The following is a 14,998-nucleotide window of genomic DNA, read 5'->3' on the forward strand; positions in this document are numbered from 1 at the left end:
CAGTTTTATTTGAATGTTCTTCTCAGCTAAATTTGCTTAATTACCAGAATTGTTTTAATCAAATTATGATATTTCAAAAGTTGTATAACAATCAAGTTTTTGTATAACAATGGTTTGGTCTGTAGACTATCAAAACAAAATATAGCTTATAGGGGCTAATAAGTTTGTCCCTAAAATGGAGTTTAAAAAATTAAAAAAAACTATTTTTATTCTAGCCAAAATAAAACAAATAAGACTTTTTCCAGAACAAAAAAAATATTATCAGACATACTGTGAAAATTTCATTGCTCTGTTAAACATAATTTGGGAAATATTTAAAAAATTAAAAAAAATTAAAGAGGGGCTAATAACAATAATCGGACAGTTCAGTGTGATGGTAATTGGTTTGCTTAATTACCAAAAAAATTATCAAATTGTGACATTTTAATAGTTTTGTTAAGTTTAGTGCTTTGTGCCTCTACAGTCCCTCACTAATTAATTAAATGTCAGATTTTTTTGTTTTTTCAGAGTTTAATTATGAGATATTTAAAAAGAAGATCACTGCATTTGAGGTACTGCATGACTAGACTGACTAGACATTTACTAAAATACTGATGTAGAACATTACAGTCATTCAAGATCAACCTGAATACTGATCTCTGCTTTTCTCGGTTGTCTGTGTAGGCTGCTAATCCAGAGCTGGCAGAACTTGTCTTCTTGATGAACAGCAGCTGTGAGGCACTAAAACAGAATAAAATTCAAAATGGAGAAAAGCTTTTAGAGGTGACACTCAGTAAACCAATTTTTATTGCAAAATCACAACAGGCTATGCAAAGATGTGTACTTATTGTCTACAGTATAACTGAATAAACAACAATGTCTGATTTTACCCATTTCTTTATAGGAATTTCTCAGTGCTCTAGACGGTCTGCTTCAGAATAATGATCAGTTGGATAACAAGAAAGCCTCAGCGGTGTTTAGTATTGTGGAAAGCATGCTTAAACTGATAGGACTTATGCTGCCAAGCAGCCAAACCAAGAGGTCAACCACTAGATCTGGTAAAAAAGCAAACCAAACAAAAACACTTCAACAACAAATATCACACTTCATATGCTTCACAGAAACAATTTTTACACTCATAATGTGTTTTTCTTCTTCTTTTTCCTCTTCTTTTTCTTCTTCTTATTTCATTTTCAGATGTGGAGCTGTTGGTTAAGAGGAACAGTACTCCACCTGGAGGTCGTTTCATGGTATCCAGCAATGGCACATGGTTTACTTCCCACTGGGACACAGCAACAGGAAAAGAATACATGGGTATAAATTGTTAATTGAAATTACTGAGTATATTTAAAACTACTGTAAAGTTTAAAAAACAAACTGTGATGTTGGTTTGAAAAAGCCAAACCTGTTTGAAAGTTGTAAATGTGTTCCTGGGGGACAGTTGCTAGGGTGTTGCGAGGCTGTTTCTTAGTAGTTGCCAAAGTGGTCTGGGTTGTGGCTAAGAAGATGCTAGAGTGGTGTTGCTATTCTTTTAGGGTAATATAGGTGGTTGGGGTTTGCTAGACAGGAGCTAGGGCATTTAGTGGGTGTGATTTTGCCAAGTAGAATGCAATCCTGGTTTAACCTTTAAGTTGATCCTGAAACATAATTTCTATTTGAAAATTTAATCCATATCTAATCCCTATCCCAAACCCTAATCCCAACTTTACATATATTCCCAGAATAAGAGGAGATTATCAGTTGTATATGCAATTTAAGTTGTCAAATAAAATACTATTTTCGTGTCACACATTAAAGTTGTTGCCTTTCTTACAAAATCAGGGTGTACAGTACAGTCTCTGAACTTGTATCACATACTAGACCAGTGGTTCCCAAAGTTGGGGTCGGGATCCCCCAACCGGGTTGCTTGGCGATTTCCAAAAAACTAATTTGTTTTATTAAACTATTAGATTTACCGTATTTTATCCATAACAATGCTTGTGCTCACTTTTCTGATGAGTGCTTCTGGAATATACATGCTTACAAAGGGGGGTTCATCGGCCATTTGTTAGAGGAGGGATCAGAAAAGACTATTGATGTATGGGACTTTGTCAGAGCTTGACAGAAACTTTACAGTACACAGTTCATGGATCAGTTCCTTCCTCCGTTTCACAAGTGTAAGTAAGTGCGACTAAAAGTGCCTACTTGTTTTATTATGTATTTTATTGTTTTTGTTACTTGTTACCACATGTACTGTATCTGGTTAACTCTTTATGTTCTCATATCGTGTCTAAAGCCACATTGTACATGCAATGTGCGCCAATTTGTTCACGGATTTAAATGTGTTTGTAAGCTTGCAAAACTCTGCCGTTTGTCATTGCTATGGCCACCATTAGCTGTTCCTACACATGTGCGGCAGTTAAGTTTCAAAATAGTTCAGCTTTTGCCACTGTGTGGATTAATACTGAATGTGTGTTGTTGTTTTTACTTATGATTAGAAATAGAGCAGTATGCTGGTGTTTAACTGCATTGCTTTAATGCTCTCCTACATTGGCCTCACACATATACTCTGCACCCTAACTTCTTCAAAATGTATCAACCGTGGTGGGTATTTCCCTCTGTCTCATGCTGAATGCAGTCGACCAATCACAACAAACTGGGTCATCTGTCCAATCAGCGCAGATTAGCATTGCACTAAGGAGAGGGTTGGGAATAAATGAATCTCTGAACGGATCATATATGGATCATATAGGGTCATTGGTATAATTAAGTAAAAAAAAATGCATATTATAAGGTAATGTAAGTGTTTTTTTTGACCTTGCATGCATATCAGCCTGTTGTTGGATATTCCCAAAACCAAAATATGAGCTTTTTTAATGCCTAATAGGAGCTCTTTTAACTTATCTCTTAAATTTGATTTGCTGATTAAGATGTTTTTTTAGTATCAACATAGATTTTAATCCACTTACAGTACATGTCCTACTTGGTGAAATCACACAAACCTAGGGGATTGTGAATTGGTGCTAGGGCTTTCCTAGGGTGTTTTGAGTGGTTCCTACCCTGCTGAAAAAATAGCTTAAACCAGCCTAAGCTGGTTGACTGGTTTTAGCTGGTCAACCAGGCTGGTTTTAGAGGGGTTTTGGCCACTTCCAGGCTGGTTTCCAGCCATTTCCAGCCAGGTGGTCTCCCAGCCTGACCAGCTAAGACCAGGCTGAAAATGGCTGTAAACCAGCCTGGAAATGGGCAAAGCCCCTTTAAAACCAGCCTGTTTTTTTTTTTTTTTTTTTTTCAGTAGGGTATAGTGTTGCTAATCTGTTGCTAGAATATTATCTGATATTATGTCAGGGGGGGTTTATGTTGTTACTATGGTAAGCTGGATAGTTGCTCTGCTGTTGCTAGGGTAAAATTGCTAGAATGTTCAAAGTAGAGGCTAGATGCTTTAGGGTATTGCTAGGCTTGGTCTTGATCAGGAGTGCCCAAACTCGGTCCTGAAAGGCCGATGTCCTGCAAAGCTTAGTTCCAAGCAAAATCAAACACACCTAGACTAGCTATCAAGCTCTTTACTAGGCTTTCTAGAAACATCCCCACTGCAAAAAAAAAATGCTTTTCTTACTTAGATTTTTTGTCTTGTTTCGAGTCCAAATATCTAAAAATTCTCAAATCAAGAAGAATTTTCCAGAAAAGCAAAACATATAGTTTTGTTTTGAGAAATAATATGCCAATATTAAGTGAGTTTTTCCTTAAAACAAGCAAAATAATCTGCCAATGGGATAAGCAAAATAATTTTGTTTTTCCTTTTGACATAAGATTAATTTGCTTACTCCATTGGTAGATAATTTTGCTTGTTTTAAGGAAAAACTCGTAACAAGACAAAAAATCTAAGTAAGAAAAGCATTTTTTTGCAGTGTGCAGGTGTGTTGAGGCAAGTTGGAGCTATACTCAGCAGGACACCGGCCCTCGAGGACTGAGTTTGGGCACCCCTGGTCTAGATGATTCAAGGTGGTTTCTAGGCAGTTGTAAGGGTATTATAGGTGGTTGCTAGGTAGTAGTTAGGGTAGGCCATGGTTATTTGGATGGTTGCAAGGTGTTGCTAGTCTGTTGTGTGTGTTCTGAAAGGTTACTAGGCATTTGCTAAGGTCTACTACTGCTGCCACAGGTGTGTGTCTACATAGTGTCTTGTGTCTTTTTTCCACTAGAGTTTAGTTGAGAGACATTTATAAGAGCACTGCTATAGTATTCTAGGTGGTTTCTAGGGTATTCAATGTGGTTGCTATGGTTATCTGGATAGTTGCTAGGGTGCTGCTAGCATTTTGCTGTGCCGTACCAAAGAGCTTAGCATCACCAAGAGGTGACACTCACAACATTCCATTGCAACAGCAACGCCCAACAACAGCCCCACAATGCCGCCATTTTGGAGTGAAAGCAATCAGCCATCTATTGGAGTTTATTGCTGTAATGGCTAGAAGCTGCTTTGTTTTTTGTTTATTTTTTTTTTTAAATTGCAATAAAGCTGAAATCCAACCTGAAAGATGACAATACAATACGTACTGGTGATCATCAGCACTTTTAAGAGTTTATTTCACAGACTTATTTTTTTAACTGTCACTTTTAGTTGTAATTACTTTAAATTGCTTTAATGTATTAGTTTACGCACTGGCTTAATATGAATTAATACTGAAATCTTAAATTTAATTAACATGACTTTCAAAATGGGATGTTGATAACAGACTGATAGTACACTTTTTGTTGCAGTACTATATGTTATATTATATTGTATTTTTCCAATATTGTCTGTTAAAGAAAGACTAATAACGCTTTTATGTAAAAAGCCACACCACTTTCCCCAAAATAATTGAATTCTGACACAAAAAGTCATCATATATATATATATATATATATATATATATATATATATATATATATATATATATATATATATATATATTGAATGGGGTGTATGAATATTTAATACTTTAACTCATCTTCAACTCAATATTTTAATTAATTCTTTCTAACATTAGTTATCCATGCTGTACAAAATGGCCGCCACCTAACACTAGCTCCCAAATAGCAACAGAGTGTCTCCTCTTGGTGATTCTATGCCAGGGGTGTCCAAACTGGGTCCTGGAGGGCCGGTGTCCTGCAGATTTTAGCTCCAACTTGCCTCAACACACCTGCACAGATGTTTTTAGGTCTTAATGCCTAGAGCTTGATTAGCTAACCCAGGTGTGCCTGATTGGGGTTTGAACAAAACGTTGCAGGACACCGGCCCTCCAAGAGTTTGGGCATCCCTGTTGTGTGTTCTTTGTTGGTACTGGGTGGTTGCTATGCAGTTGCTAGGGTGTTCTAAGTAGTTGCTTTCTCAAACCAACATAATAAAGATTTGTTCAGCACAATATAATACAAATGTTTTATGTCTTTTTGCATCAACCAGGCTTTTCAACAGTGGCTCTCCTCAGCTACACAGGTCTGGAAGAATCACTCAGCCGCTATTTTAACCATTTAGAGAAACAAGAAAAGCAAACATTCAAAATCAATTCAGAAATAGTAACTGCCACTGTTAGCAATGAAGACACTGCCAACCTGGAGAAACCAGTAAATTTCACGTTTTCGCACTTGAAGGTATGACATAATTTGTAGTGTACTACATACAAATCTTACACCAGTGTGATTCATCATGAACTTATGTGTATGTTCCTCTTAGAAAGAGAATGTGAATCACATTTGTGTGTTTTGGGATCATGATTTGGATGGGGGTGCCTGGTCGACCCGTAACTGCTCCACAGTGAGGTCCACTGCTGATGAGACGATCTGCTCCTGTTCTCACCTCAGCAGCTTCGCTGTGCTTATGGCTCTCTATGACATTGGGGTTCGTATTAACCATCTGTGACCACAACTTCTGATCTTCACCTCATCACAGAAGTGATACTTCTGAGAATAAAATATTTTACCACATGTTCCTTAAACAAAAAATAATAATTAGTTAGAAAGATGAATGCATTTTATGCATTTTCAGAAACAATCATCTAAAGGCCTGCAAGTTGCAAACTATTTATGGGTTATATACCATGAGTCATTACTTGATTCAGAAAGTGATACTTACACTGAAACAAAAATAAAATTTGAAACAACTTAAATTAATTGCTTCGACTTGTTACATCTAAATAAATCAAGTTTAAAGAAAAAAATACTGAAAATAAAACTCAAGGTGCAGTATGTAATTTTCACCACTAGAGTGCATGTATTAGAACAGGGGTTTTCAAACTGGGGGCCGCGGGCCCCTAGGGGGGCCGCCAGATTGCGCTAGGGGGGCCGCAAAGAAATTTTAGATGAGGGGTAATCAATGGGCCCACATGGATGAATTTTGTGTCCCGCATCATTCTAAAGGTTAATGTATTTCTTCATTATAATTTGAGCTCAAAAGTACTGCAAAAATTAAGCTTTATGCTTATGTCATTTAAATGCAGTTGACACTTTCGTGACACAGGAAAAGAAGCGCAGCGGCCCGCCTCTGTGCACAGGGACTTTTATTGATTAAGCGCTTCTGGCCAGGCGCTTCCTGTGATTTTTGGCGCTTGTCTCCTGCACCTGACAGCGTTTACCTTTCACTTGCGCTGATCTCTTTTACGCTTATACAGCTAAATGAATGCTCAGGTCTATTTAACTGACAATATTTCAGTTAAAATACATGATCAATAAGAACATTATCGGTGGCTGAAAGCACTACCCTGTATATGGCTTGCGTTCCTAAGTAACCGATTAGCTGGGTGCTGCGGAGTGCGCGCCTCTCTGCGCAGGCTTCACTCATAGGAAACAAATAGCATTTTAAAGACACGGCACAACATTGCACCTCGTTCACAGTGTGACAGGCTTTACACTTTGCATTGTACAAATATCAGACGGTCCTATTTGCAGCACGGCAAACAAACATATTAAAATTGAAAAGCAAAAAGTGCTGCAATAACAATGAATGGAGCTGTCATCACATGAGCGAGTTCTCAGAGTTTCACTCCTGTTACACTAATGACAGCTGGATGAGCTCTGCAGTGGACCCCTTACACATATTGGTTCATAATGATTAAAATAACTAAATTTATACACCCTGAGTAAAACCACTATAACCTATAAAAATTATAATGTATCTGTTTGTGTTATATTATAGAGCTAATTAATTATTAAATATTAAAATGTATTAGTGCTCTGTATTTAATGAAGCTCAACATATCTGATCAAACTTTAATACTCTAAATGTAAATGCATTTTTTCAAGATGTTCCACTTTTTCCCATATTTATTTGTGAAACTAATTTAAATGTAATGTTCAGTATTATTATTAATAGAACAAACTGGTATGGACATTTTAAAGTCAGCAAAGCTTCTAAAATTATGCAAAGTAAAACTTGGCTCTATGAACTTGAATACCCAATTCTAGATTGCATTTAGGAAATTATTTTTTATCAGTGTAAGTCAGGATTGTCGACTTGAGTAAATTATGATGTGCACAAAAAAAGGGAATAAAAATAAACAATACTTCAACACACTGAACCACTACAGCCTCCATTGTAGTATTGCTAGTTACCACGGTACAATTAATTGTTAACCATTAACAGGCTGATGACTGACAAAACTCTTTAAAACTTCAAAGCTTTAAATCTTTAGATACATTTAGATTCTCAGCTGTAAGGGTAAATACAGAAGAGTCTAGCTGTGCATAGACAGAAAAAAAGCATAAATATGGCATAAAAAACTGTGTAAAGTGACGACTCGTACACAAAATATGTCTTGATGGAATCCAATGAGAGCAGACCACAATGAACACTGCGCATGAAGATTTGATCAATAGATTGAAGCACTGTAACCATGTCAACTCAACTGACATCTTACAAAAATTAATCCAGATAATGAATAATATAAATGTATTGAATAATATATAATAATATAAATGTATTGAATAATTCAATTAAACATTTTTTAAGTACAGTTGTTATTTTAAGGTTTTTTTTTTTTTTGACGTCATTTTTATTTTTTGGGGGTCCCCAAAAGAATTCGCCCAACACAAAGGGGCCCTCAGCTGAAAAAGTTTGAAAACCCCTGTATTAGAAATAAACAAAGACATATTTTAATGATGCCATAACTGAGTGATTGCTATTTTCTGTTCTTATTGTCTCCTTAAACTGTAAAACGACAGCTTTTTTCAAGTTCATATTGGTAAATAAACAAAGCAGCGCAATATCAATTAAAAGCGCATATGCAAATGTTTTGAAAAATACAAATAGTTAGATATATTTCAGTTACTAATATTTCACACAGCAAACACTGCACATAGCATGCACATTAAAGACATGCTTCTGTTATATTCGCATCCTTCATTGTTTAAAAATGGTACGAGTTTCTTAAATCTATTCATCTTAAATTGCTCTCTTAACCAGGACGTGTACGAGCTGCGTCTGATCTCATGGGTTGGACTGTCTCTGTCTCTGGTCTGCCTCCTCATCTGCATTATCACATTTTACGCGGTGCGATCCATCCAGAGCACACGCAACACCATCCACATGCACCTGTGCATCAGCCTCTTCATCGCATACTTTGTGTTCCTCGTGGGAATCACCCGCACTGAGAATAAGGTAAATTAGTATGACCGTTGTGTGTTCACTTGTCTGGTGCTGCTTCCTGATTCACATCATGAAGTGTGTAACAAAAGCTACTGTTTTCCAATATCTTAAATGTTATCTAACAATCATTTCAACACCTTTACCTTACCTCTCCACTTAACTGTTGGTCTCATGCATCCACTATGTTTGTATGTCCCATGAAGTGCTTTGAAATGTGCATTTTTATTTGATGTTTGACGAAAACTCAGTGAAACATGAAGAGAGGGTGGAACATATTGTAGCCCCTCCCCTTTAAAAAAAACAGCTAATAGCATTTTGTTTTTTTCACTGCTCTGCCAGTAGTGGTTGATCACAAGCGCATCAAGGAGATGGGTCTTGAAGTGGGCGGGACATGTTAGGTACTAGAGAGTATTTGATTGGTCATGATTTCATGAGTGAAGTATGAGGTTATGTGAATAAAACCGTTGATCTATTTAAGCAGAAGTGACAGACTACAAACTTTAAATATTTATATCAGTTTTATATATCCTAAGTTTGGATTGTGTCACTGTTTTAGTGAGCGCTAGCTTATAGATATCCTAAAAACCAACAATACTGATACAATATTGATGCTAAAAGATTATTTTGATTTCATGGGATCTTTAAAGTTGGCATGAAATCAAAATTTTACTTTTTTTATTTTCATATGTATATAGGGGTGCTTGTTATAAAACATGTATCTGAGCACTTCATTGTTTTGAATCTTTAATCAAATAGCATAGACTCCCCTTCCCGCTCTAACCAAATTAAATGACTTTTGGTTACATGGAATAACTATAGGGCAGGGCTATCAGTGCAGTTTTTTCTGCTTTTATTCTTACGCCAATCTTCCACAATTCTGTTTGCAACACCCATCTTCTAATGAACAAATTGGTTCCTAAATGACCAAATATGCTCCTATATTCTTTTTTTTTTTCTCATTTCAAGACCATTTCAACTGGAAATACAGTTGAAGTCAGAATTATTAGCCCCCCTGAATAACTAGACCGCTTGTTTATTTTTTTCCCCAATTTCTGTTTAACGGAGAGCAGATTTCTTCAACACATTTCTAATCATAATAGTTTTAATAACTCATCTCTAATAACTGATTTATTTTCTCTTTGTCATGATGACAGTAAATAATATTAGACTAGATATTTTTCAAGACACTTCTATACAGCTTAATGTGACATTTAAAGGCTTAACTAGGTTAATAGGTTAGCTAGGCAGGTTAGGGTAATTAGGCAAGTTATTGTATAACAATGGTTTGTTCTGTAGACTATCGAGAAAAAAATATATAGCTTAAAGGGGCTAATAATTTTGTCCTTAAAATGTTTAAAACAACTAAAAACTGCTTTTATTCTAGCCGAAATAAAACAAGACTTAAGACTTTCTCCAGAAGAAAAAATATTGTCTGACATACTGTGAAAATGTCCTTGCTCTGTTAAACATCATTTGGAAAATATTTTAAAAAGAAGAAAAAAAATTAAAAGGGGGCTAATAATTCTGACTTCAACTGTACATCACAATAGGGGTAAAAGGGACAACCTTAACGTCCATCTCATGCTGACTTTTTACCATGCTTATAGTTCTAATTGAATTCACATATGCAATGAATTCACGTCCAACACCAATGCACTGTGGGAAATATTAACCATTAGATCTGCACTTTGATTTTCTTCCAGGACTTTCAGACCATCTGGATAACTAAAAAAAAAAAACATTTCAGCAAACTGTGTTTGGAACATACTAATTCGAATTACTATTCCAAATACTATTTAGGATAGATAATATGCAATCAGACAATAATATCTAGATTCAAGCTTGAACATGCAAGCTAAGAGGTGCAATCTCACAGGCCCGTAGCCAGGGGGGGTTCGGGTGGTTCGAAAGACTCATCCCTCACTGACAAAGGTCCAGAATTTGTCCCATACATGACCTCATTTGTCCTATTTGACTACTACACCATCCTTAATAGTAAAAATAACCCATCAAAAAACACTTTTACACGAATCCTCTTCGTGACTTCAGCTAATCAGTTTTGGTCAATGCAAACAATTATTTTTCATGAGTCTAACAATGAACCTTTTTCTCCAAAAATTACATATAAAAAGGTGTGAAGCAACAAAAACAAACAATATTGAAATTGATTTGAATATTATTTTGACTATTGTTGTTTTCCATGATTTTTTTTTCTTTACAAGAGAGGCTAAACAAATGTAAAACTCGTATTATTATTATTATTATTATTATTATTATTATTATTATTATTATTATTATTATTATTATTATTATTATTATTAATAATAATGATAATAATAATGATAATAATAATGATAATAATAATAATAATAATAATAATAATATATTTTTATTATTATTAAAATGGCCAAATTCTGACTCTTGACACTTGAATGTGCTGGCCAGTTTGTTATTTGCCTAATAAATGTAAATAGATTACAGTTTTAATTTAAAACTTTAACAGATTCCTATTTTTTAGATTAATATATATTGTAATTTTAATTTAAAAAATATAAATATAAAAATAAAATAAATATAAAAATAATAAATATAAAAATATATTTATTTATACTTCTTTATTCTTCATCTTTAGGAAATATTTAGGTACATTAAAAAGTGTGGTTATGACGACCATCCGACAAGCTAATCCAGCTAAAAATAGTGCTTAAAATGTCACTAACATGCAATATTTTAATCTCATAATTAAATAGAAAATGAGGTGAATAACTGCAAAAAGGTCCTCATTTTAAGAAATAAGAACTACTGTCTTAAACACAATGCGCTGAATGAAGCTAGTGACCTCACTGTGAGGTGTAGGCTTAGAGACGGGGTTTTGTGCATACATTAAAAGCATTGTATCTAGTCTCAGTTTGCAACTGCGCCCAGTCTGCAGCTGGACCCTTCACAAATTGGGATGCAGCTATGGTGTCACAAATCATAGTATATTTCAGTGAGTTTCCAAAGTTACATGGGTTGCCTACTTTTCCATGCTACTTATCCGTGCTCACTCTAACAGCCGATAATATCCACAATACGCTGCCCATTGGACGTGATGTTTATTTGATACTAAAAACCTGATGACTTGTTGCTCCTGAGTCACCTTGAAGATTCGTTCAAAAAGAACAAATCACTCAAGAATGACTCTTCACCAGTCTGAAGTTTAGTAAACCTCTTTTTGTGGTGCAGGTGGGCTGTTCAGTGGTTGCAGGTGTTCTGCATTACTTCTTCCTGGCTTCTTTCTGCTGGATGTGTCTGGAAGGAGTGCAGCTCTTCCGCATGGTGGTGCTGGTTTTCAACACCACACTGAGACACGTCTACATGTTTGCTGCCGGTTATGGAGTTCCTGCTCTTATCGTTGCCATTTCGGCCTCAGTGAATGCAAGCGGATATGGCACCCCGAACTAGTGAGTTTTAGACAGATGTCCTGTATTCACAATTTTCAAGCTGTTTGTGATGTAATTCGGTTTTTGTTTTTCTTTAGCTGTTGGCTCAACATTGACGATGGCTTCATCTGGAGCTTTTATGGGCCAGTTTGTATTATAATTGTTGTAAGTACCTCTTAGTTGCCATAAAAAGATTAGAAAATAGCATCTGGAATTTCAGGCACCAACAGAAGGCCAAATTTATTGTTTTAAGTATTTGTACTTTTATTTTAGTGATCACTTTATTTGTTTTCTAGCATTTTATTTATTAATTTAGGGCAAAGATGCCCAAAACAGGGGCCTGCTGGCCCAAATTGGCCAATGGTAACCTTTGATCTCATCCCATTTGATTTATCCCATCTGAGAATGGTTTAGAGCAAGGGTGCCCAAACTTTTTCTTATGAAGGGCCAAAAACCAAACATGATCGAGGGCTGTGGGCGGAGGGTAAATATTGCAAACTGTATTACAAAGTTGCCATGGGTAATTTTTCTAATTTAATAATAATAACATTAAATAATATTTAAAAATAAATAGAAAGCATAACTTTAATCATATTAGGTTAACTACTACATTATAATTTTTTATATTTTATAATTAACTTCTTACAATGAAAAAAACAATGCCATTTATAACTCAACTGAATCTGATCCATTCACAATATTAGATTGAAACATTTAATTCAAGATTGCTTTTTTGTAGCTGAACAATAAAACTAATTAGAAAAGATATGCATCTGTGTTTTAGAGACTTAATGAAAAGAATTTTCAAGAAATGTAATGTACCCTTTTATTTGTTTGTTTTATTTTTAAGCTCAAAAAAAGCTATCTGAAATTAAATGTTTCAATTTAAATGGTGTAAATTAGTCAGATTTAGTTTAAAATGCACATACAATGGATAGAGGACAATCCAGAGACTTTGGTGAGTGAATCAAGGCAAAGGCAGATTCTGCTTGACTAGCGTTGAACTCCACTGTGTTATAAATATGATTGTTTTTCATTAATATTGGAATAAGTTTTCATTTAAAAAGTTATACTGCATAAGTTAATAAGATTATGTTAATATGGTAATGTTTTTTATTTAGTTTTCAATGTTATGAAAAAGTCTGAATTAGGAAGGGCGACGTAGTGGTGCAGTGGGCAGTGCTGTTGCCTCACAGCAAGAAGGTCGCTGGTTTGAATCTCAGAGGGTCCGTTGGCGTTTCTGTGTGTTTCTGTGTGTGTTTCCTCCGGGTGCTCCGGTTTTCCCCACAGTCCAAAGACATGTGCTATAGGTGAATTAAACAAACTAAATCCACTTGATTAATAAAGGAAATAAGGCAAAAAGAAAATAAATGAATGGATTAGGAAATGACCCATGGCAACTTTAATGCAAAACAGTTTGTTATATTTATCTTAATTCTATTTGAATTCTATTCGAAGTTTATAGCATAACACAAAAAATTTGAAAACAGCACTTACAAACTGAAAGAAGAAATGAAATGAACTATTTAAACCTTTCTGGTTTCAGGTTAACGTGTTCTTCTTCCTCATAACAATATGGAAGCTGGCGGAGAAATTTTCTTCCCTCAACCCAGACTTAGACAATCTACGCAAAATTAAGTAAGAAATCCTATACTGATTCACTCTATGGCATGCTTTTTTTAAATAACATCTAAGCACATCTGCAGTTTTCGCTGGGAATCCTATTAAGGTCTCTGTCTCCTCCTGCAGGGCGTTTACAGTCACTGCCATCGCTCAGCTCTGTGTTCTAGGCATCATGTGGGTCTTCGGCTGCTTTCAGTTTGACAGCACCTCTCTGGCAATGTCCTACATCTTCACTATTCTGGGCAGCCTGCAGGGGGTGCTCATGTTTATCATGCACTGCTGGCTCTCCAAACAAGTGAGTCCTCAGACGAAATTTTAATGTAGAATGACAAATCAACATTTAAAGACTGGGGCTGGTAGTACCGTGTTCTAAATTGCTTTGGCTCATTTCTCAAACGAGACTCTTTTTAATAGCCTTTTAAAACAATAGGTTTTTTTGCAACAATATGCAAAATGCAATCAACCAGTCCACTAATCAAAACTGTGTGTGTGTGTGTGTGTGTGTGTGTGCGTGCGTGCGTGTGTGCATGCATGCGTGTGTGTGTGTGTCTGCAGTTAGATATTATTGGAGCTAGTTTTTATTTATTTATTTATTTATTTATACCATTTTGGGGTGTTTTTCTGTTCAGTATGTGATTGACTGTAATGTATACATGATTTAAAATCACTACATAGTACGTAATACCATTTACAAATTAATACCATTTATTGAAATTCAAAAATAAAATTACTTTATGTGCTAACTTCTCACTGTAAACCTTTGCCTATTTTAAGCTGTGGCATTTTTGGGAGCAAAGTGAGCAGTCGTTGTCATAAGCTTTTTATGGGTGCTGGAAATCCTAAAATGCTTTCTTTTTGATCTAGTGTTTTCAGTGTTTGAAAAGTGCTTTGACTTTGGAGAAAGTGCTTGAATACTGCTTAAAAACACTGTCAAACTATATATATATATATATATATATATATATATATATATAGAGAGAGAGAGAGAGAGAGAGAGAGAGAAAGAGAGAGAGAGAGAGAGAGAGAGAGAGAGAGAGAGAGAGAGAGAATTATTAGCCCTCCTGAATTATTAGGCCCCCTGTTTATTCTTTCCCCAATTTCTGTTTAACGGACAGAAGACTTTTTCAATATATTTCTAAACATAATAGTTTTAATAACTCATTTCTAGTAACTGATTTATTTTCTCTTTGCCATGATGACAGTAAATAATATTTGATGTTTCTCAAGACATTTCTATACAGCTTAAAATGACATTTAAAGGCTTAATTAGGTTAACTAGGCAGGTTAGGGTAATTAGACAAGTTATTGTATAACAATGGTTTGTTCTGTAGACTATCGAAAAAAATAGCTTAAAGGAGCTAATAATTTTGTCCTTAAAATTGTG

General features: G+C 35.2%; 1 protein-coding gene across 5 annotated transcripts in view; it reads left to right on the forward strand.

Annotated features, from left to right (window-relative positions):
* The window catches only part of adgre5a (adhesion G protein-coupled receptor E5a), a 162,900-nt gene that overhangs the window by 31,862 nt on the left and 116,040 nt on the right, over nt 1-14,998 (forward strand). For 3 of the 5 annotated variants that reach the window (XR_015481291.1, XM_087245192.1, XM_087245191.1), the window contains 7 exons: nt 5,393-5,580; nt 5,663-5,827; nt 8,387-8,581; nt 11,795-12,012; nt 12,090-12,156; nt 13,538-13,629; nt 13,741-13,909. Coding sequence is in view for 4 of the 5 variants with exons in the window: in XM_087245192.1 (XP_087101318.1) it covers nt 5,393-5,580; nt 5,663-5,827; nt 8,387-8,581; nt 11,795-12,012; nt 12,090-12,156; nt 13,538-13,629; nt 13,741-13,909 (1,094 nt within the window). In the remaining variant the exon portion in view is untranslated. Of the gene's footprint in view, nt 1-507; nt 552-663; nt 763-883; nt 1,038-1,176; nt 1,294-5,392; nt 5,581-5,662; nt 5,828-8,386; nt 8,582-11,794; nt 12,013-12,089; nt 12,157-13,537; nt 13,630-13,740; nt 13,910-14,998 lie in introns of all 5 variants that reach the window. The other 2 variants (XM_087245189.1, XM_087245190.1) reach the window with 1 other exon arrangement.

The sequence above is a fragment of the Danio rerio genome, chromosome 3 (assembly GCF_052040795.2).
Source record: "Danio rerio strain M-AB ecotype USA chromosome 3, GRCz13ab, whole genome shotgun sequence".
Lineage (NCBI taxonomy): Eukaryota > Metazoa > Chordata > Actinopteri > Cypriniformes > Danionidae > Danio > Danio rerio.